This window comes from Salminus brasiliensis, chromosome 1 (assembly GCF_030463535.1).
Source record: "Salminus brasiliensis chromosome 1, fSalBra1.hap2, whole genome shotgun sequence".
Lineage (NCBI taxonomy): Eukaryota > Metazoa > Chordata > Actinopteri > Characiformes > Bryconidae > Salminus > Salminus brasiliensis.
The window spans coordinates 76,663,830-76,684,855 of NC_132878.1; the positions used below are offsets into that span (position 1 = coordinate 76,663,830).

Below are 21,026 nucleotides of genomic sequence, written 5' to 3' on the forward strand. Positions count from 1 at the left end.
GATGCAATGCCATAAATAGATGTAAGGATAAAAAAGTAGTTGGATAAAGAATTCCATCATTTTACTGGCCTGTCAGCCAGGTCACTTTAAAGCTAATATAAAAGCTGGTCAATTGCAGATTTACTGTTCTTACTTGTACAGTAATCATGGAGACATTTAAAAAACCTATGCTGTTATAATGTTTTTGTATGGTTTGTTGAGGTCAGAAAAAACCTTGAAACTGCATAGAGCAAGAAAGAAAACTTCTTAATTTTCAATGCACATTAGCTTTATGCTATAAGATTTCATTAGAAGTCATTTTGAAAATGGTTTCAAATGCTGTAATAAAATACACAAAACATAGTCTTCAAAAAAGCTTCCACTTTCTGTAAAAAAAATTTGACAGTAATGACAAGGAAGGAAGAAAAAAAAAAAGATACTTCACAATTTAGATGCTGATGAGGAAAATACTTAAGTAATTGTTCTGTGCTACTGTACTTTAGTATTATTTTTGGACAAATACATATATATATATATATAATTTTATTTTGTTTAATTTTCATGTAGACATTCCAGATTCAAACCTCTAAGGATGCAACATCTTCATCTAGCCAATCAGATGAGCGCCTGCACTTTCAAATAACATCCAATTTCATATTCTTGCATCTATATTTTTGTCTCATTAAGTACAGCTTCTCTGTACTTCTTACATCCCTGAAAAAAGTTATACTTCTTTGGGCTATTTCTTTTAAGGTATCATCGTAAAAAGCTGTGGAAAGCCATTTCACTCCTAAAAGTGTCTTAACACATTTATTGCACACCAAACAAAGTGAGTTTAACATAATTATTTGTTCAAAGAGTCAAAAGTGAGTATGTGTAGATACCGAGAACAATGTTTTAAAACCTAGGGTGAAGCCCCTGTCCACTCAGAAAACACAACACAACAAACATCATATTTAATCTATTTAATTAATAACTGCCATTACTGTGAACAGGCGACAACAATTGGTGCCCTGATAACAGCAGATGTACATTATACAGGAGAAGCTACTACATCTATGATTTGCTACAGTCTAACAGCCTTCTTGATGCCATGGAAGTTTGATTGGGGTCAGTCTAAAACCAAAACACGGGAAAGAAACTGAACAGAATTTAAAAACAAATGGAGCACAACAGTATTAGAGGTGTAACAAATTTCGTGGATGCCGAACTTGTGCGTAAGAAGGGGAGAAGAAAAAAAAAAAAAAAAAAAAAAAGTGACCCAGGTGTTGCAATTCAATGTAATACTGTTGACCTTTTTTCCTCTTTTCTATGTTCATAATCATCATAACATGCGAGGGATGGTGATTACTTACTGACACCAATTCATTCCACATAATGGCTTTAAAGCTCTCCTGTAAATCCAATGGAAAGATTGTAGTTTACAACATATTCATCTCAAATTAAAGTCAAAGAAGAAATAAAATGCAGGTCATGTCATTTAAAAGAGATACACCGGTAAGATCTTTCTAAGTAAGGCTCTAATAAGGAAAACACTCATACAGCTAGAGGTGCCAAAGAGCTCTTGGGAGCGATGCTGCAGAAGAACAACTTTTGGTTTCATAAAGAACATTTAAGCGGATAAGGAATAACTTAAAGGAATATTCCAGTGGTTTTTAACCTAATGTCTATGTGCAGTGTCTGTAGCAGTGTCAGTGTCTGAGTTACCTACACTTTCCAATTGGCTCCAATTAGAAGCGTGCTTTAAGAAGGAATCCGCTAATATGGGAATTCTGGCCCAATTGGGATTTCCAGTATTTTTAATGCATGTTTTATGTAGATACATAAACATAAATAAAACAGAAACTGAGACTCTGAATTATGTGGATTATGATCTTCTGTAAATACATTAAATATAGATTTGAAATATTGATACCATCTAAAAGTAATCCCAACGCAGCTCATTCTTGAAAAGCAATTCTCTGTTTTCTGTTTTTAAGTGAAATTTGCCCATGGTACTGGACCATGTGCTACAGATGCAACAGAGCATTCCTTTATATACCAAATCCACTGAAAGGTTTTTTTTAGGTACGTTTAAGGACCTTTAAACATGTTCTTTTGTGCAAATACCTCAACATAATTCAATCAAAAAGTGATGCAAAAACCAATGAAGACTGATACATATTTGTATACATGGAACGCATATTTTCATGCGGTGAAAAGCAGGGTCTTCAATTTTACATAGTGAACATGAGTTAGCTAATCACTATCTATGCATCTTCCACAAACCCCTGAGCAGAAAAACTTCTGCCATTCTGAGAACGAGGAGAGATATGTGAGGCCAGTTCATGGACTACTTTGAGTTTTAAAAGACACCATTGGCTGGAGAGATAAATAGAGGGTACTGAGCTGCTGCTAACATGCAGAAATTACAGGCACTGATCAAGCATTTGGCAAGTGGGGGTGGTAATCAAGCTCAAATATGAACAAGTTGAAGGAAGGCCCTGGACATGGCTTGAAGCTGTACTGATTATTATTATTATTATTATTATTATAATAATCTTAGGAATTACGAAGATAAGAAGACCAGACCTGACTAGTAGAAATGCAATAGGTCAGTGATAAAGGGGAACAGAAGAAATAAGCCAGAAAAAAGAGAAACTAAGAAAGATAAAAAAAATAAAAAAAAAACAACAACACAGCAAATGTATCAACAGTTAGAACTACAGTATTTGTCTACAGGTTAGTCCTTAAAGATGTTACTACAGTGCTTGGCACATAGCGTAACAGAGCCGTTTAGTTTTCCCAAATATGCAACAGCGAGTGGCAATTTCCCTTTTTCTGCATGCATTAAGGGAAGTTAATAGGTTACATAGGTTCGTTCAATAAAACTACAGCAGCCATCACTGGTGGAGCTCCCATTCATTCATTCACCCAATCGGTTCTCTGCACAATGAAAGACTCAGGAGGACAGAACTTGATGCAAGTGAGTTCACATTTCAGAACATGAACTGTGTCTGTATAAAGCGACAAATGTCCCAATAAGAGAAGTTCAAAATGAATCACAAACAGCAATGCAAAAGGCACACACACGAAAGGATAAGGAGTCAAAAGAGGATGAAAAAGGCATCAAAAGTTAGAGCATGCTTTGAAAAAGTCCCCCAAAGGGGTAAAGTGAATTTAAAAAGGATTATCAAATTATTGGCAAAAAGAGAATAAAGATGGTAAAACACACTCACACACACACACACACACACGAGTTGAGATGAAGGTAAAGTACACCAAAAAAAAAATTAAACACCCAAACCTCATGCACAGGAAGAGTTCCATCGTACAAAACTGACCCATTCCCATTCCCCCCCAGAATGCTTCTGCAATCTGATGGAGCATCAAGAAATCTCCAAAAACTCAATGCTGTTTGGTATTAGGAACATGGACCCATGAGGAGAAACTGGAGCAAACCGTCTTAGAAACAGTCTTGTGACCAAAACAAGAAAGAAAAAGGTGGGCAAGAGAGAGCAGCTACAGAGGAGACGCTCATTCTGAAACCCGTTTGTTGCTCTATGGCTTAGTGTCTCTTGTGTTGCGTGCGCTAAAGTGAGCTTTAAGAGGACTTTAGTTTGCGGACCGTACGCAGCAGCCTGCAGTAGTGTTTCTGCGTTTTGGTGACAGTTACGGTTATTGCGAGATACACATGGCGATCCAGCACGCTGGGGGGCAGCAGCAGAGAGAGCGGGGCTGGTCTTCTTTTGGGGGAAGGTGAGGGTGGGTGACATACAGCCGCGGGTCACCAGTAGAAAGAGCGGGTTAGGAAGTTAGCGGCCGTGCTTAGCCAGCCTACGCCGTCCTGCATGGAGCCCAGCCTGGACACAGCCTTGTGCTGCTCTTGATCCGGACTCTCGTCCTCGGGCAGGTAGTCCGGCAAGTCCATGTTCTGCTCCACTACCACGCTGGAATCTTCTTGGAATGGAATAATTACCTAGACAGGCAGCAGAAAAAGTAGGCACAAGCGGTCAGCTAGTACTGGGGATAACATATGTGAAGGGTATCCGGAATTGGTTTCAAATATTGTTTTTTAGTTTTAGTGATACAGATATACACCAAAGAAAATGTTCTGTATGTGTCGGGCTGTTAAAAGAATATCTGAAAATAAGGGGGGAGGTACAAGTTGAAGATGTGTCTATGTTGTTAACTTTTACAGGGCTGTAGAAGGTTTCCTTTACTGTAATTATCTTAGCAGAACAACATAAAGCATCCCAATCAAAACAAATCATCTACTAGCACTCAGAAAGCCTGGGTTATACGAGTATAACGATTTACAAAAATCATTAGATATGGTGGTCCGGATACAATACAGCAAAAATAATACTCAGCTTGAAAAGCTGTCTAATTTTTTGTTTATTAGAAAAGTACAAACAAATACACTTATAAGGATACTAAATTTCCTCTGTGCTCTTGCAATACTACAAAATAACCTGTATTAAAATCAGTAATTGGCTCCAGTCTGTTGAATGTACTGTTTGATGCCTATGTATTTAATTTAGAAGCTCATATTGAATGATACAATATGATAAACTCTACTCTTAACACCCCTAATGGCTTCACTGTCACAATAAACTAATACTTTTTTTGTTTATTCATAAACAGAAACATCTCACTAGAGCAGGTAAATTCAAACATTGTTAAAATAATCACCTCTATTTTTTTATTTTATTTTATTTTATTTTTTTTAATTGAAGATTCTGTCAATGGCAGCGTCATGACTGTTATTCAAAGTACTAAATCTTTTCAAATAGTGAACTGTCTACACTGTTTACACTACCTAAATGCAAAGTGGCATGGTTAGTAAGAACATAAAAGCAAACACTGACGCCACCTGCTGTACAACAGACGAACAGCACACTTAGCAAACTGTAGCCACTATGACGGTGGCTACAGTAGGTCATGACTGTGTAGCTGCAAGTAAAGAACGCCCTTCCAATTCTGCTGGAGAGGACATGTCTCTTAATTACCACACGGGGCCTGTTTAACTCTGCGTGAGAGTGTGTGAGTGTGTGTGCATGTGTGTGTGTGTTCAGGCCACCTACGAACTGCTGCAGGGTATTAAAAATTTGGTATCTAAGGGAAAAAAACTGAGTAGAATTTGGCAAAAGGAGGACTGGGGTAAGGGGGTAACTGGCAGCTCCCTTAGGCATACAGGCATCAGCAGCTCACTATGTGTGTCAGCTTATATAAGGCTCAGCCTGCTCACTACACAACAGACAGATCACCAACACTGCAACCTCCACCTGCAGCCTCCTGGAGATGTGCACTCAACATCTCTCACAGCAAAATTCAGCCCAAGTAACGAATTGGAAAACCCAAATACAAAGTACAAATAGCCCACATACACATTTATATTTAACACCAGCAGTTCAGAAAAAAAAAAGAGATGTCTGGCTGCAGATGTGTCGGTGTGTCAGACTTTGCCCTCCCAGAGTAATAAGCGGATAATATGTATTATGGAGTAATTTGTGATCCAAATTGTGGAGAAAATGGGTCAAAATCAGGATGATGAAAATAAATAAATAAATAAATAAATAATAATAAATGGACCTATAAAAATGCACCAAAATGGATACTAGGATTGAAATATTTTTATGTCAACGTTTATTGAAAGAGTTTCTTCTTCTCATGTAAAGTTGCTATTTTGGAGAAATAAGGTTTGTGTGTGACATTTAAAAGTGCTGTTACTTGCTGTGTCAGCAAACTGTTGAGTGTTCTCACCTCAGAGCCATCTTCGCTCTTCACCACCTGCTGCGCTTTCATCACTTTGGTTGACGCTATGGCTGAGCCCAAGGCCTACACAACAAAAAGGTGGGTCTCAGTATGACACAGCAATAACTATATTGCCATTTAAACAAGTTTTAAATCAGTATGAGCTTACCTCTGCCGTCAGGTCAGAGCGGATCCTGACCACACACCTCTTAACAGCCATTTGGAAGGTGAAGCTGATGACTCCACGGATTTTGAGCAAAGCCTCCTCACAGAGACTTCTCCGACTCTACCACACACATGCAAACACAAATATTGAAACTGCGAACATCACAATAAGATACAAATATTGAAACTGAGATCACATCAGAACTGAAAATGAGGCCAGAACATGGAACTTGTCTGTGTTCCATTATGGGTCCTCATAAAGCTTCATGACATGCTAAATGTTGTGCAAATTGCCCTGTTGTAATACGATCTGGCTAGATGCAGCAAACCCATGGTAGCCTGCTCAGGCTCAATCTGAACACCATGCTGTTTGATTGCTGACATTTAGAGCAGGGGTCTCCAGCTTGCCTGACCGCGCTAAACGGCGGCCACAGCTGTGGGAAGGTGTTTATACAGAGGGCTGTCAGACGAAGCTGGCGTTACTGTTGGTCCTTACCGAGTCGTCCAAACCGTCGATCTGCAGCACAACAGTTTTGGCCCGCTTGTTAGTGGAGCCCAGGAAGAACTGGGCCTTACGACGGCACGAGGCAGCCGCTTCTGCCTGCTCGGATTCAGCATTGCTGGAGTTCTGCAGGATCTCATAGATCTCTGAGGCCAACAGTTTGGTCTCCCCTGGCGATGTGCCCCTAGTGCGACAGAAGAGTTCAGTAGGTTTTTTTAAATGAAGTTAAAGGCCATTTTCAACAAAGGTAAATGATACATTAAACATATATAGGACAATTACCTGATTTAATTCATTCAATCACTGACTGAAATGTAAACTCAATGATCCTGCAACGACTAGATGGCCATTTTTATTTTATTTATTTATTATTTGTTTATTTTACCTATGGCGGTCACATTATTGTTCAGTTAAATATGCTTTAAAAATTAAATATTATTTAAATATTGCTTGAAAAAAATTGCTAAGAAGCCCAAATTTCAGCATAATACTCATGATATGAGCACTGAGATGCCTAGAATACATTAAAATGATTTCTGCTCCCGAGCAATCATTAAGACAGGGTTTTCTGGCTCTGTCGGGGGGAGGAAAGCCCACTCAAATGCTCTGCTTATGCATACAAGACAAATTCAGGTCACATCACCTTAGAAAATCTTTAATGCAGATTCACATAAACACACAAATAAACTCAGCCTTCAAATTGCCCCTCCCATATGGAATGGATCAATTTTGTCAAAATTGTCAAAATTTTAATTTTTCACTATTCTCCAGTAAAGTTGGCATTTTTGAGTATTTCTACTGATCCATGAATCAAGAAAGTTTGACACAATGTAAAGATAAAACTGCCAGATTCAAATCATGTTTAAAAGAAACAAAGGTTTTGCATGACAAATACTAACATGCATAAATACATGTAGATAATACATCATTTCCTTATACAAAACATATTAGAATCACCCACAGAAATAATCAGCAGTAGAGAAAGGGAAAGAAACATCTGAACACTGACTTCAGTCTGAACCTATGAACTTTTCTCTCACCAAGTGGGGCAATATACAACCTCTAAGGCAGACCGTGATGAGTCCCACAATAACTGAAGTGACTGGTGGGTCACAGGACCAGGAGTGAAGGTGCCCTTAGAGCACGGAAAAAAACACAACACTCCGCCAACTGCTGGCACTTGTGTTTGTGAAGCTCTGTGATAAACAGCAGTCACTAACTGTCAAAGGGCCTACAGACATTTGCACACACTCATAACAACCTAAATACAGCACCAATAAGACCAGTAATAGATGGTATAACTCAGACAGCTTGCATTGCTTTGCATGTAGTTTCATCCTTAGGGTGTAATAAAAGTCATGGAGCCTAAGGGGTTACAATGCACTTGCTCACTTGAGATTATTTTTAAAATGTTTCAGTCCAAACAATGGCAATATTATTTCCTTCTACTCAAACTGAAAAGAAGCAACATTAAAGCAAAGCTTATCTAACTGTTCATGAAAGAAAATCAGGTTGCACTGCGCTTCACAATTTAAGCTTCAACAGCATTTTGTATCATCACGTCCATTTAGGTTCAAAACACAGCATGCTCGTTATGACAGGGCCACCTTACTTGTGCAGAGAAAATTGTGCCCAGCACACACTTTGTTTGAATAAAAGGAGAGGGATCAGGTTTTCTGTGGAAAGTGCAAAGTGAGCTGAAGTGCCTTCTCTCCTTTTTTGCAGATATAAGGAGGGACTTACTTCTGCATGACATTCTGCAGGCTCAGCATCATGCCCAACTCGCCCTTCAGCTTCTCCCTGTTGGCACGGCATTCTGCCAGGTAGCGCACCGCCTGGTAGGACACAGACATTCAACAAGAGTCACACAGAGCCACACCACTGCAGTGCCAGGCGCCACTGTGTTTATATACTCAATAAAAGAACTCTGAGAACTGCTTGTTTTGAGGGGGTAAGGGGGGTGTGTGATGTTAAGGATGTATGTAGAAAATCTTAATGAGAACCAATGAGAAAAATATTTACAATTAAACTGAAAAACATTTGACCTCACTTTTTATCCAGCCCAAATGTGCAAGTGGGCAGTGCAGAAAAAAAGGAATAAGTGAGATAAAAGTGGTATTTAATCATGTTATCTTCACTGATATGAACTGATAAGTGCTTCTGCAGTCTCTAGTTAAATAACAATTCCACATCTAGCTTAAAATACACATTCCAATCTCTCTATACCAAATTTCAAAACCTCTTACAAAACTTTTACAAATGAAATTCAGTGTAATGACTTTTTAATGGATGTATACCAGATTAAAACGTACTTGCTTCTGCAATCAACATTTAAGTAATTATTTAGGTTTGATAAGGAAACAACTGAATGCTTATAATGCCCCGAGTTGCCTTCTAAATACAACCGTTTTGCCAGAGAAGGAAGCAGAATAAATCTGAGAAATAATAATAATAATAATAATAATAATAATTATTCAGCTGTTGAGTTATAAAGTCATTATGTGTTACAATGTAAAATATTGCATTGTTGAAAAACATAACTTTACAAATTTTACTTTACATTGGCCGTGATAATAACCAGGGGTTGTAAAGCCTTACAAACATTTTTTCCCCATACATTAATTTCCTATCCAAAATGACTCAGTGAATCTACATGCATCTTTCCCGTTTCTTTTGGTGGCGCTGCTGTCAACAATTCTGACTCAGTAAGTTTCACATCAAACCACCCTGAATGACTTTGTTTTCATCTCAACAGTAAGCCATCAATAGCTCCTCTCAAAGCAGCAGGAGAAAAAGAGCTCCCACAGAACTGTTTTCAAGGAATGTGGCAGAATCCACAGGAGCAATGCTTGGCAGCATTATGAAGATTTAGTGCCAATTAGGAAAACTGATCCAACACCATTGTTCACACTGCTCGGATGAAGAGAGCAGAGCAGACGCCAGCTGTTCCCAGTCTGCCACTGTCTTATGGAAGTGACTGGGTAAATGCCACTAGATGGCTGAACTGCACACTCAGAGGGAGGGCTCTCTCTCCAGCAGGAGTCACTGTATAATGTAAGCTATTCTGACAGCACTGGACAGAAGGAGACAGACAGTCATGTGACAAGAGGACAATCTCCAGAGGGGAGGGCTCTGAACCCTCTGTGCGGAGTTTGGATGTTTTCCATGTGATATTAAGAACTCAATGGGACATATCTAAACTATATTAATGGTCAATAGTATAACGCAAGTCGACATACGTGCACTGCGCAAATGGAAATTGTGCTTTTAGGTAACAGAACACAAATCATAATTCAAAGGGTCTCACCAATAATGCAGAATAGACGACTTGAGGGTTTGGATGGTCAAGGAAGAGGATAAGGCCTGGTAGGCAGCCTTGGTCTTCAACAATTGCTCGCCTGTTCAGGGGGTCAGCAGCTAAGTCCCTTAGCTGGTTGACCACAGCCAAGGCATCTGGCTCCCCACTCATGGTGTGACCACACTTAGTGCCATGTACACAAGAGGGCCTCTAGAAGCTAAAGGCAAAGATAAATATTGACGTGAAGTGAAACTGCCCTCTTCTTCTTTCAATACAAAAAAAAAAAAAAACACAGGGAGGGTCGTTTAGATGTTTTACATTGACTGATTAGACCAATTGATGGCTGATGGCTCTGAAAAAAGGACCGATTTAAAAGCGTTTACGTGGCATGTCAGCAGACAGCAAAGAAACGCAGGCTAATGATAATGTCTATCACTGCCACGACCAAACAAAGACCTTAAATAAGGATGCTGTGTATTGGCGAGGGGACCTCTACTGGCAGGCCAACAGTAATGCATGAAGTTTGGCCTTCAGAAAGGCATAAAAACAGGCCCACTTTAGGATCATAATTCAAAAGCTCGACTTGTGACAGCTAGCTGTCCTGCATATTTGGAAGCTAGGAGGCTAACTAGCCAGCTGTTCAGTGTACGGGGCTCTGCTGTCCTTACTGACAAAACGATACAGCCTAGTGTCCTTTATACTTCAATTATCTCCTCATTTCGTTGAATGCAATGTTAAACATATGTTAAACGCGTACTGTCTAGGCACGGGTGGTATTCAAATAGCTACAAAGTTAACCTTGGGCACTCTGTCGTGCGACTCTTGTCCAGGAATAACCTCACAAACACGCCCAGGACAAGCGCCCTGCTACACAACGCTAGCGAGCTAGCTGTAGAGCTAAGCTAAGGTAAACTGAACTAGGAGAAGCCATCTACCCTATGCTAAGCTAAGCCATCCAACGCTCGCACATCCGTGTTTTACCTCGCCTTAGATGATCTTCACGTCTTCAGAGAATTCAGACTGCCGCTGATTATGGTTTACTCTGGGACGTGTGTTAATGACATCAATAAAATAAACACAACAATACACGTACCAATGTCTAACAACACAAAATGAGCTAATGTGAAAACGTCCGCTTGGCCATTTCCAGGTCCACTTCCATGAACCACTTCAGCACCTCCTGGATCCCTGCTCTCTGATTGGACAATAAACTTGCACCGAAACTGACTTCTGGTCAGTAGGAGACTGTTTTTTAATTTTTATTAATTTAAATATTTTTATTGTATTTTTTATAATCCTAAACTCAAAACATATAAATCAGCCCCCAAAAATAATAAAAGTCATATTTCCTCTTGGTATAAGTTGCGAGTGCAGTAATAAAGTATTTTCGTTAGTCCGTTTGGCTGCTCCTGATTCCTCTTAACCAATGGTAAGCCAAGCTGTCCTTTGGCCCACCCACTTTTGAAGGTTGTCGAAGTCTATTGGCTAAAAAGTGGCGTGCGGTTCGTTCCACGCCCGCCGCCAACGCACAGGTTTGGAAAACTCCGTTAGCAACATTTACAGCTCGGCCAACTGGAAAACTCTGGATTTTCGGAGCTACAACATTAACGGCTGAGAATTGTCTCAGACGCCACCGACCCTCTGAAGTATCTATACAGTAAGTCAGCACCAGCCGTTATTACCGTACTGATATCGGGCTACAGTATTTTTAAGTGTTACAGTTAGCTTGTTATTGAGATAGCTAGCGTGTTAGCTAGCTAGCTGGCCGGGTTGGGCAACCTTCCCCAGTTTGGAGGAATGTCTGTCATTGCTGACCTCATGGAGATATTGAACCCTGTTTAGGTAGCTAGCTAGCTACTTTTCCGGGCTTGTAATTTAACGCTAGCCATAATAATTAGCTAGGTGAGAATAGGGCATTCTTATCTGTCTCCTTTTCCCAACAGTTTGAGAGACAACCAAGTTTGAGACAAGAGAGGCCTTTCTCTATTTAGGCTGGTTGACTAGCTAGTTAACTTTACTTGTCAAAGGTTTTTAGATTTTAGTTATAATTAACTTTCTTTCCCTTATTCCTTTTTTGGCTGATGACAGATAACTTGTTTAGCTAATAAATTCATGTTCCTACAGGTTTCTGAAGTGAAAATGGCCCAAAATAAGAGCATGCCTGAGAGCCCCTTTTAATGGACAGTCTGAAAATGAGCAAGAATCATGCAAGGATAGAAATGGACCTGGTAGGTGTATCTAATGCTAAGGACTGTACTGGTAGTGCTGATATTTACTGTAAATATGGTTCGCTTTGTCCTGTTTGTATGCTGTGACCAAACTGACTGTGTGAATTTGATCATATACTCCAGGCTTTTGGATTAGCAAAGCCTTATGGATCATCTAGGAGTATCGTTAGAAGAATAGCTACAAACCTCCCTCTGGCCCCTTGCCCTCGTGTCCACTTTCAGGTATGGTGAAAAGACTCTTTTGCCTGTACCTTGACTATCAAGTTTTTTATTTACCCAGTAAACAAACAAGACTTAAAGTTGTGGCATGCTGTATGTTTACCATCAGCTTATCCTGTGTTTGTCGTATGTTAAGGTGAAACCTTGCAGTGCCTTCATTGGATATGCTGTAAACTGTGTTTCTGTAGTCTTTAGATGGTGACCAAAACTCCTGTTTTTAGTACAGTGCTTTATATTGAAATGTGCTGCTCTTGATGCAGTTAAACCAGACTAATTACACAGTATATAATAAAAACGTGCAGCTCATCAGTCTTTTTTAAGCACTGAATATATTTCCCGGCTCTACTCACTAGCATGAATATATTAAATGTGCTCCATATTGTATCTGGTCTGAATCCTTGTTTGCCCCTTTTTCCACACTCTCTATATATCTACTTTCTCAATTCTATTACATTTCCTACTGTTCTGTCTGTCTGCTTTATTCTCATCGCTTTTTCAGTTTTTATGTCATATGATCTGTGTTAACCATAAACAGAAGTGAATTATATATTTATATATTTGCATGCTCCAAATACAATCTCTTTTGCATACAATCTCCCAACATTAAACCGATACAAAAGTATAAATCTGTCACCTGTTTTCTTACTTTGTTTTTCTCTCCTCTGTTTTTCTTACCTTTCCAGCTGTCCTGTCTCTAAGGAATGCAGCTTTTCTGCTGTAGGTTAGTTTATTGTCTACCTGTGTGCTGTGTTTAATGGTGTAAAAGTCGGCGCATTCTGAATAAATAGTGTTCCCGACTGGTTGTGTAAAGGGTACTTCCCCTTAAAGCGAACTATACAAAATCACTGAAGTGCTGTTCCCTATTGTTCAATGTACAAAATAAAAAGTATGGCTTATTAAATGCATTTTGGTGCATTGTGAGACTGTTAAGGAAAAAGCTGTAAATTTTTGTGTAGGAGTACAAAAAAGCATATTTAATTCCATGCTTATTGTCATAATGTCCACAAATCTGAGAGTGAATATAATTGGCCGGAAATTTGGATCACAGTGTGTATGAAAAATGAAAATCACATTTTGCTCTTATTTAAAGCCAGTATCCGGAATTTTCAGAACAATGTAAAAGCTTCGGCCGTGAGTTTTCTTATTTAGTGAGCTGAGCAATATTTCCCTTCTGGAATCAAAAGCACAAACTGGCAACTTTAAATGTTACCTTTGTTTTTGAGTGGTTTACAAGCACTTCTGTAGTCAAGAACACTTCATTTGTATTTGTATAAGAAATAGTCTTTGATATATTAATATCATGACGGAATGGAGAAGACATACCATGAATTTAATGAGAACAAAAAATGGTGCTTCACAAATTTCTGACTGTGGTTTTAACCATCCCTTTGCAAACTAACCTGAGCTCTACAATTGTGTCATTCAGGGTGTTTGCCAACAAAATAATTTTGCAAAGATCATGGCTAGATGGAAGATTAAGTTTTACTTTAAATACTCCGTAATAAACACCTCTGTTGGTCTAGATGATCTTAAAGCTCCAGTGTTTTTTTTTTTTTTTGGACAGTTCAAACATTTGCAGGCCACACAGGCTATGTGCCCACTTATAACATTTTATAGGGTGGGGTCTGACAAAAACATGGGTGTTTTTCATTCCTGTGTTGAGCAAATCTTCAGGTTATCCATGAGTCATTTTCCTCCTCCACTTTCATTGCATGATGAGCAAAGCTATCAATATTGTGTTGCATTGGATTGTTAGTAGCGTAACCAGTACACAGAGGTTCTCTGTTCCAGCAGTAGGGGGCGCCAAGTGATAAATAATTCCTCTGCTTTAGCACACTTTTCAGCTTATACTTTGTTAATTACTTGAATCTACCAGGTTAGAACATAGGCACAAAACTAAACTAGCTTTTTTTAACATATGTTTACTTAATATTTAACATGCACTTTGAGAGTTTGTGTTTTCATTTATACATTTGCTATTAACATGAAAATATCAGAATATTAGTTGGCTTAACTTGCGTTTCATGCATAATATCAATTTTCACAAAAGGAGAGTAGTTGTGTGAAGTTGACATTTTTCTCAGCTTGACTTTTTTTTTTTTTTTAAGGAAGTATCAGTTACACTTCAAGGTGACCCTTCAGCCAAGCTGTTTTACCCATGTAACTCTTGTCTGTGCTTCACTAACAAAAGGCACACTTAAAATCTTGCTTTGCATGTCTTGTTTTGACTGAGCTAAAGTGGTTTTGCTTGTGTCTCTTATACTATTAGATGCACTTCATGTGTGTGAAGCATGTTAAACTGCACCCTGTTCCTTATCCAGTTGTTAATTGTAATTTCCTTTGTTTTCTGATTTGTAGCTCCAGTCTTTCTCTGTTGGAGGTGGAATAGGTACTCTTGGCACCTCACGGGGACAAAGTGGGCTTGTAGCATCGCTAGCCGACGTAGGTTGGATTGACCAGGAGGAGAATGATGTGTCTGGCAGAGATGGGTAAGTCTTTAGTTTAGAATGAACCGAAAGTGATAAACATTGTAGCTGATGACCAGTAATAATAGTGACCTTCCCTCCCCATTAGCACGCTGTTGTTTGATGTTTACTATACTCTCCAGGTTGGAGGCAAGCTCAGGGCTGGTCTTTCGCACTCAGCAGCGGCCAACCCTCCGGCGCCAGCGTTCCTTACCCAGTATGCATCGGGCGCAGCCTGCCCCGCAGAGCCAGACAGTGGTCAACGACGAGGCCATTCAGAAGATCAATGCTCTGGAGAATGAGCTAGCGAAACTACGATCCCAAATCGCTCAGATTGTGCAGGCCCAGGAGCTGAACACACATGCTGCGGGTAAGAGCACCATCGCTGAGTTACAATACTTTTCTCACTGAAGGTTTTTTGGTGAGGAGACAGACAGTAAGGTTCAAAGTCTTATCATTGCCCAACTTAAGAAAACTCAATCCATTCCACACTGCACACAGGTTGTACCTGTACATTTCACCTCGCCACATCTTCTAGATATGTTTGTTTTGACCAGTTTGTCCAAGCTGTGCATAAGTGTTTTATAGTCTTTTTTTTGTTTGTTTTGTTTTGTTTTTTCCCCCCTGAATCATCTCAGCTCCAGCTCCAGGTGGTCCTCCTGCACCTTCAGCACCCCCTGCTCCACCACCTCCTCCCCCTCCACCACCTCCTCCACCGCCCCCGTGCCCCGGCATGCAGCGGAGCGTCTCTGCCATAGACCTAATTAAAGAACGTCGCAGTAAGAAGTCTGGCCAGACAGTTGTTGACCAGGAGCCCAAGCAGCCGGAGATTCCCAACATGCTGGATGTGCTGAAAGACATGGGGAAAGTGAAGCTACGCTCTGTTAAGAAGTATGTCGTTTTAAGTAGGCTGTGTTTTTTTCACCAGGTGGTAGGGCTTGCTAAAACACTGATGCTTGATCAATCACATATAGAGAAACAGATCGCAGGGCTTCTGTAAGGTTGCATGCATTGTCTCTCAAGATGACATGTACTTTACTTTTTGGAATCAACCTCATTAAATCACTCTTCAAGCCCTCGCTGCAAGAGCCATGCATTCTTGTACAGAAGTGCACTTTTTAGCTCCGTGACTATAGCAGTGTTTGCTACTTCTCCTGATACTGACTGTACTGGGCTGAGTGATGTGGTCTCGAGAGGAGTGTGTGATAAATGGTGATAAAAGTATTTACCCTGCTTCCACCACAAGGCACTTTTACACATTCTACAAATATGTTTGCATCAGATACAGTTAAAAATGCTGCACATGGAGTAGATTTCAACACTGGTTGTAATGGGGTTCTGCTGTGAGTGAGGTCTGGAAATGTGAAGTGCGAGTTGTCGCAAAAAGAACAAGAACAAGAACAAAAATTAGACAGTGCATAAATCTCATAGATGTGTTTGGATCTCTGTTGCAGTCGCTCAGAGGAGGGCCAGTCTAAACCCAAGCAAAGTGAACCTACAGACCCCACTGCTCTAATCGCTGAGGCGCTGAAGCGCAAGTTTGCACACCGTTACCGCAACGACAGCGAGTGCGAGAGCAATTTTAGCCTCCCTGCTCGTGAGTCGAAACCCCACACAGATGTTCCTATGGTAAGACTCCTCAATTCTGCCCACTCTTCTACTGTCTCTGCAGTGATGTACACGCCTATCAATTGTACTTGAGCTGTGTTTGCATTTTGTCTCATATTCAACTGTTGTTCTTTCTGCCCTGCAGTTTGGACAGCATATGTTAAAATCAACTGGAAAGAAAAAGCTCATCTAGTGGTGGACATGTAAGCTGCTATACGGAGTGCTGTGTTGCTCACATATACATCTTCTTCACCAAACTACGAAGGAGTGTCTTGTGTATAAATAGGAATAGGCACGTAGCTGTCAGAACACTATGCGGTCAATCTGGTTTTCTGCATAAAGCACCAGAAGAATTGCATATCTGTGTAATCAGTGGGTATTACACCTTCAAATGGACGTTATGTCTCAGTGTACTAGTTCATTGTTGTACGTTTCCATATTTATGCCAAGTCTTTGCAAAGTTTTAAGCTTTAACCAAAAGTGTTGTGTACCTTTTTGTTTTTATGTACTTCTGTTCTTATTTGTGTTTTTATGTTTTAAGATTCTTCTGTTCAGTGTCCACAGTACAGATTAAGGGCTAGTAAAAACAGAACTCCTACCAAAGTGGGACTTGTGCTGGTGGACAGGCTTGGTATATAAAAATAAGGAAAAACACTATATCTGTTGACTCTTGATTTGATTTTGAGTTATGTGGCAGAGAATGAGCACTTTCTACAGATTTTATTTGTCTGCTACAGTTTAGAGCTGTTTGTAAGATCATATTAGTCTTAATTTATGTTGGGAGTTTTATTTATATTTTAGATATTATTAATTTAGTCTTTTGTTAGGTTGCCACTTGAATTATGTAGTAGCTGCTTGTTTCAAGGAAAATTCTCATGTACATATTGTACCCATAATGTCTAGCAACACAAGTCAGTGTGATTTTTGTTACTGTTTCTCAGTACAGCAGCCGTGCACATATTTTAGATGTTTGCATAATTGTTTTTTATGTGATTTTAAAATTCACTAAAATGTTATTGGTTAAGCATTCATTGTCTAAGACGGTTCCTTTGTTGCTGAATGCTGGAGTCATCTGTGTGTTCATGCCCGTTATTTGCCCATTATATTTATAAATAAATCTGGCCAGTTAGGTACAATTATTGGCATTAATTACTGGCATTACATACACACTGCACAGACCCCCTTTGCCTGAATAAAAGTTGAGGTCATTACAGTGTAGCGTGTTGAAAGATAAGTATGTAATGGGTACAATCGGAACTATTTATCTAACACTGCAAAACGTAGAGTACTGAAGAATGTGCTTTATGATGCCTCAGTAATGCATTAGACTAACCTGTCAAACATAAAGGATCATTGAGGGAAAACAAGCCTTTGGCTTAAATTTATGTTCAATGTGTGACACAGCAGTAATGGACAGGTATAATCATATTAAAAATACTGTCAAACTGGAAGATTATATTCTTTTCCTGAATAAACTTGATGAATGTTTGTTTGTGAACTGCATCATTACTTTTACATATCTAAATGTGCTTCAGAAAAGGGACACACAAAACTCTCACACTCAACTCTGAAATGGCAGCAACTTTCAATAGAAGTCAATCTGAAGAGATCTATGAACATTTCTATTGATTGACGTTAATGGCATTTAGCTGACACTCTTAGGCAGAGCTACTTACAAGGTCACTCGTAGAGTTGGGCCAATGTAGTGTTCAGAGTCTTGCCCCCTATTGGTGTAGCGCAGCATAGTCACCCAGACCGAGAGTCAAACCCCGATCTCTCCCACATGGTGTGGTAGCTCACTGGCAGGTGGTGGCGTTATGTGTTGCGTCACACCAACCACCTTTGATCCCTTCATTATGACATTTTGACAACGGCCAAATTCAAATCATGTCAAAGGTTAAAACAATTATAGGGAAAGCAAAAGGTAGATTTTTGTGCCACAACAAAGTCAAGATTATGCAATTATACACTAGAAGGAGTGCTATACTCTACTATTGGAGCTACAGGATCCACAGTATTGCACTTCCTTTGAGTGTATTATTGTGATTTGAGGTACATATTGTTCCTACAACTTAATTGGAGTCCCCCTGTGGTAAATTCAGTTGATTGGACATGATTGGAGATTGCCAACACGTCAGAGCAAACTCAAAGGAAATATCTGCAGATCTGTGTTAAGGCATAGGTCTGGAGAAGGGTGCAGAAAAATGCTGCAGCTTTACAGGTCCCCAAAAGCACAGTGGCCACCAGCATTCGTAAATGGAAGAAGTTTGGAACCACCAAGATCTGGCTGCCAGAGAGGTAAGCAGGAACCTGACAGAGGAACCTTGACAGAGCTCAAGTGTATCCATATAGAGACAGAAGAACCTAGAGGACTCTGAAAGCATAAGAAACTCATTTTCCTGTCTGATGAAACCAAGATTGAACTTTTTGGCTTGAACACCAAGCTCTACGTCTGGAGGAAACCATCCCTACAGTGAGGCATGGCGGTGGCAGCAATGTGGAGATGTTTTTCAGCAGCAGGACCACGACAACTAGTCCTGCTAGAGAGAAAGATGACTGCAGCTAAGTACATCAAGATCCTTGAAGATAACCTGCTCCACTGCTCTGGACCTCAGGCTGGGGCAAAGGCTTGCCTTCCAACATGACAACGACCCAAAGCACACAGCCAAGAGAAACCAAGGAGTGGCTTCAGAAAAACTCTGAATGTCCTAGTGAGGCGATTGTGGAAAATGTCTGTGTACCGACACTCCACATTCAACTTGATGGAACTGTAATGTAATAAAATATAGAGACAGTAAAAAGAGGGTGTAGACTTTTCAGCTTGACCATTTAAAAATATTTACTTAATTTTCTTTTAATCTAAAATTTGCTCATAATTCTTTAATGCACAGATTGGTTTGGCTTCAATAAATACAAATTCTGCAATAGAACATTTTTAATGGCTTTTCGATGACAGCATAAGACAAGCAATATGCAACAAATTGTCAATTATAGCAGAAAATGAATGTAACAGTTTTTCATCAACATCAGTGTGCTTGATGTCTTTGTTTCTATTGTCTTTACTTTCTAATCTTCACCTGCTTTACAGTAATTGCACTGGGTTATAAACAGAACCTGTAGGTCAGGTATAGCAAGCAATGTTTTACTGTATTTTTTCTAAAGGTGAAAGTGAGTGTGGATTCTATATCTTGTATTAGCTTTGAATTGTCCTGGGCCAACTTTATTAGTGTGAAATTACATGGTTGTGGTTACAGTTCTACAGTTTACATACACATGTCATGGCAATAAGTGGGCATTCAGTGATTTCTTTAAACCATTATTGGCATGGACAGAATGATAATACAAATATCCATATTTACATGTAACTCCTTTGCTGTGTTCTCTTCACTGGCTTTCTGTCACTGACACTGGCCTACACTTGATGGCAAAGGACAAAAGTCTATCTGTACCGATCAGTCTATCTGAGCCTTAGTATGCATTAAGTATGGCTCGACTCGACCCGCCATTCAAGATCCACAGGAGACAAGCATGCAGGCTTTTTTCTGTCCTGGCACTGAAGTGTTGTGACAAACTTTCCTTGGGTGTCTGAATATAAGAGTTGCTCACTGTCTTCAATTGCAGACTGAAGATTCATCTCTTCTGAGAGTACTGGGGCAAAGTGTCGTGCCGAATATTGTGGTCTCCATACTGACTTTTGTATTTAGTAGCATCTAAGCTCAGAGGTATCTTTTGGATTGTAGTCGATTCAAACTAGCTAAGGAGGAAACAGTAAAGCACTTCTGTAAATCACTCTGGATAAGAGTGTCTGCTAAATGCCTTAAATATAAATGTAGCACCATGGCACCTTGCCCTGGCACTTTTGTTAGCCATCAACAAGCTCCTGGCACAGATCTGGTTGGATGGCTGATCACTCACACTTTTTGGCAGAACTGATAGAGTTCAGTTAAATGAGATGGTTTTTAACTAGGACCTTACTTTTAAGCACAGCTCACATATTTTCTCTAGGTTTGAGATTTTTCAAAAAGCTTAATGTTAGCCTTTTCACAGCCACTTTTGACATGAGTTGGGGTCATTGTCTTGTTGAAACATTCTAGCTACTCTAGATACACGTCTAGCTGATGGTTTGAGGTTATGCAAAAAGAATTCTGAGGCAGTTCTCCTTCTTTGTTAATCCATCCAACCAACATGCCAGCAAAACACCCTCGGAGCATGTTGCTAACACCACCATGCTTCACAGGTGGTACAGTTTTTCTGGGGTTAAATGCGTCACCTCATCTGATCATAAGTCTTTCATCCACAAGACACTTTCTTTAAAACCTGTGCACCAAATTCTTGTTTCGGATATGTGTTTTGCACACTCGTTCCTCCCCCGAGAAAAAGAACACGAGAGTCTTCCTGTAGAAAGTCAGAGGCCACTATTCATTTGTTTAATATGCTACTATGCTAAGTCTAAAACTCTAAACTCTGCAGTGCTATGACCTGTCAGGAATAGAGTCTGACATGAAACAGGAGATCAGGTTTAGCATTGACATTCGGAACACCACCACATCAGAGGTTCTCGAACTGTCCTTGGGACCCCCAGACAGTCCAAAATTTTTCTCTGCTCCACCTTCCAATGTAGTACACATTTCATGTATTATTGCCTCTCTGCATATCAGTGCATTCTCAATGGTTTTCATGGTACATTGTTGTGAGATACAGTAGCTGGAGCACACACTCTACATACTGCTTCACAGGTTCAGATCACTTTAAGAAAAGAATGCTCACTGGCAGAAAGCCCGTTAACAAAGGGCTTCCTGATAAAAAGAAAAGACAGGAAGAATTCT

General features: G+C 39.8%; 2 protein-coding genes across 3 annotated transcripts; one reads left to right on the plus strand and one right to left on the minus strand.

Annotated features, from left to right (window-relative positions):
- Window positions 1–929: 929 nt before the first annotated feature.
- On the minus strand, window positions 930–10,863 carry armc1 (armadillo repeat containing 1). Of its 2 annotated transcripts, none has more exons than XM_072689496.1 (7): window positions 10,662–10,863; window positions 9,690–9,897; window positions 8,126–8,217; window positions 6,377–6,566; window positions 5,885–6,001; window positions 5,725–5,799; window positions 930–3,937 (listed from the first exon to the last, which is right to left on the minus strand). In XM_072689496.1, exons 2-7 carry the CDS (start codon window positions 9,849–9,851, stop codon window positions 3,746–3,748), a joined length of 828 nt encoding a protein of 275 aa, XP_072545597.1. In that variant the 5' UTR covers window positions 9,852–9,897; window positions 10,662–10,863; the 3' UTR covers window positions 930–3,745. The 2 variants fall into 2 exon arrangements, with proteins under 2 accessions (XP_072545597.1, XP_072545606.1); XM_072689505.1 differs by having other exon boundaries at window positions 10,774–10,861.
- Window positions 10,864–11,220: 357 nt separating this feature from the next.
- On the plus strand, window positions 11,221–17,688 carry mtfr1 (mitochondrial fission regulator 1). The gene is made up of 8 exons (XM_072657916.1): window positions 11,221–11,337; window positions 11,805–11,908; window positions 12,032–12,130; window positions 14,486–14,616; window positions 14,736–14,962; window positions 15,231–15,483; window positions 16,047–16,221; window positions 16,346–17,688. Exons 2-8 carry the CDS (start codon window positions 11,858–11,860, stop codon window positions 16,391–16,393), a joined length of 984 nt encoding a protein of 327 aa, XP_072514017.1. The 5' UTR covers window positions 11,221–11,337; window positions 11,805–11,857; the 3' UTR covers window positions 16,394–17,688.
- The last annotated feature ends 3,338 nt before the right edge of the window (window positions 17,689–21,026 follow it).

Excerpts from the sequence above, each read along its gene's own strand:
- armc1 (XM_072689496.1), bottom strand. The coding sequence starts at position 9,851 with ATGAGTGGGGAGCCAGATGCCTTGGCTGTGGTCAACCAGCTAAGGGAC. Across the intron at positions 6,567-8,125 it reads CTGCAGAATGTCATGCAGAA|GGGCACATCGCCAGGGGAGA; the intron begins GTAAGTCCCTCC and ends CTGTCGCACTAG. Across the intron at positions 3,938-5,724 it reads AGAGCGAAGATGGCTCTGAG|GTAATTATTCCATTCCAAGA; the intron begins GTGAGAACACTC and ends CTGCCTGTCTAG.
- mtfr1 (XM_072657916.1), top strand. The coding sequence starts at position 11,858 with ATGGACAGTCTGAAAATGAGCAAGAATCATGCAAGGATAGAAATGGAC. Across the intron at positions 11,909-12,031 it reads CAAGGATAGAAATGGACCTG|GCTTTTGGATTAGCAAAGCC; the intron begins GTAGGTGTATCT and ends CATATACTCCAG. Across the intron at positions 14,963-15,230 it reads GCTGAACACACATGCTGCGG|CTCCAGCTCCAGGTGGTCCT; the intron begins GTAAGAGCACCA and ends GAATCATCTCAG.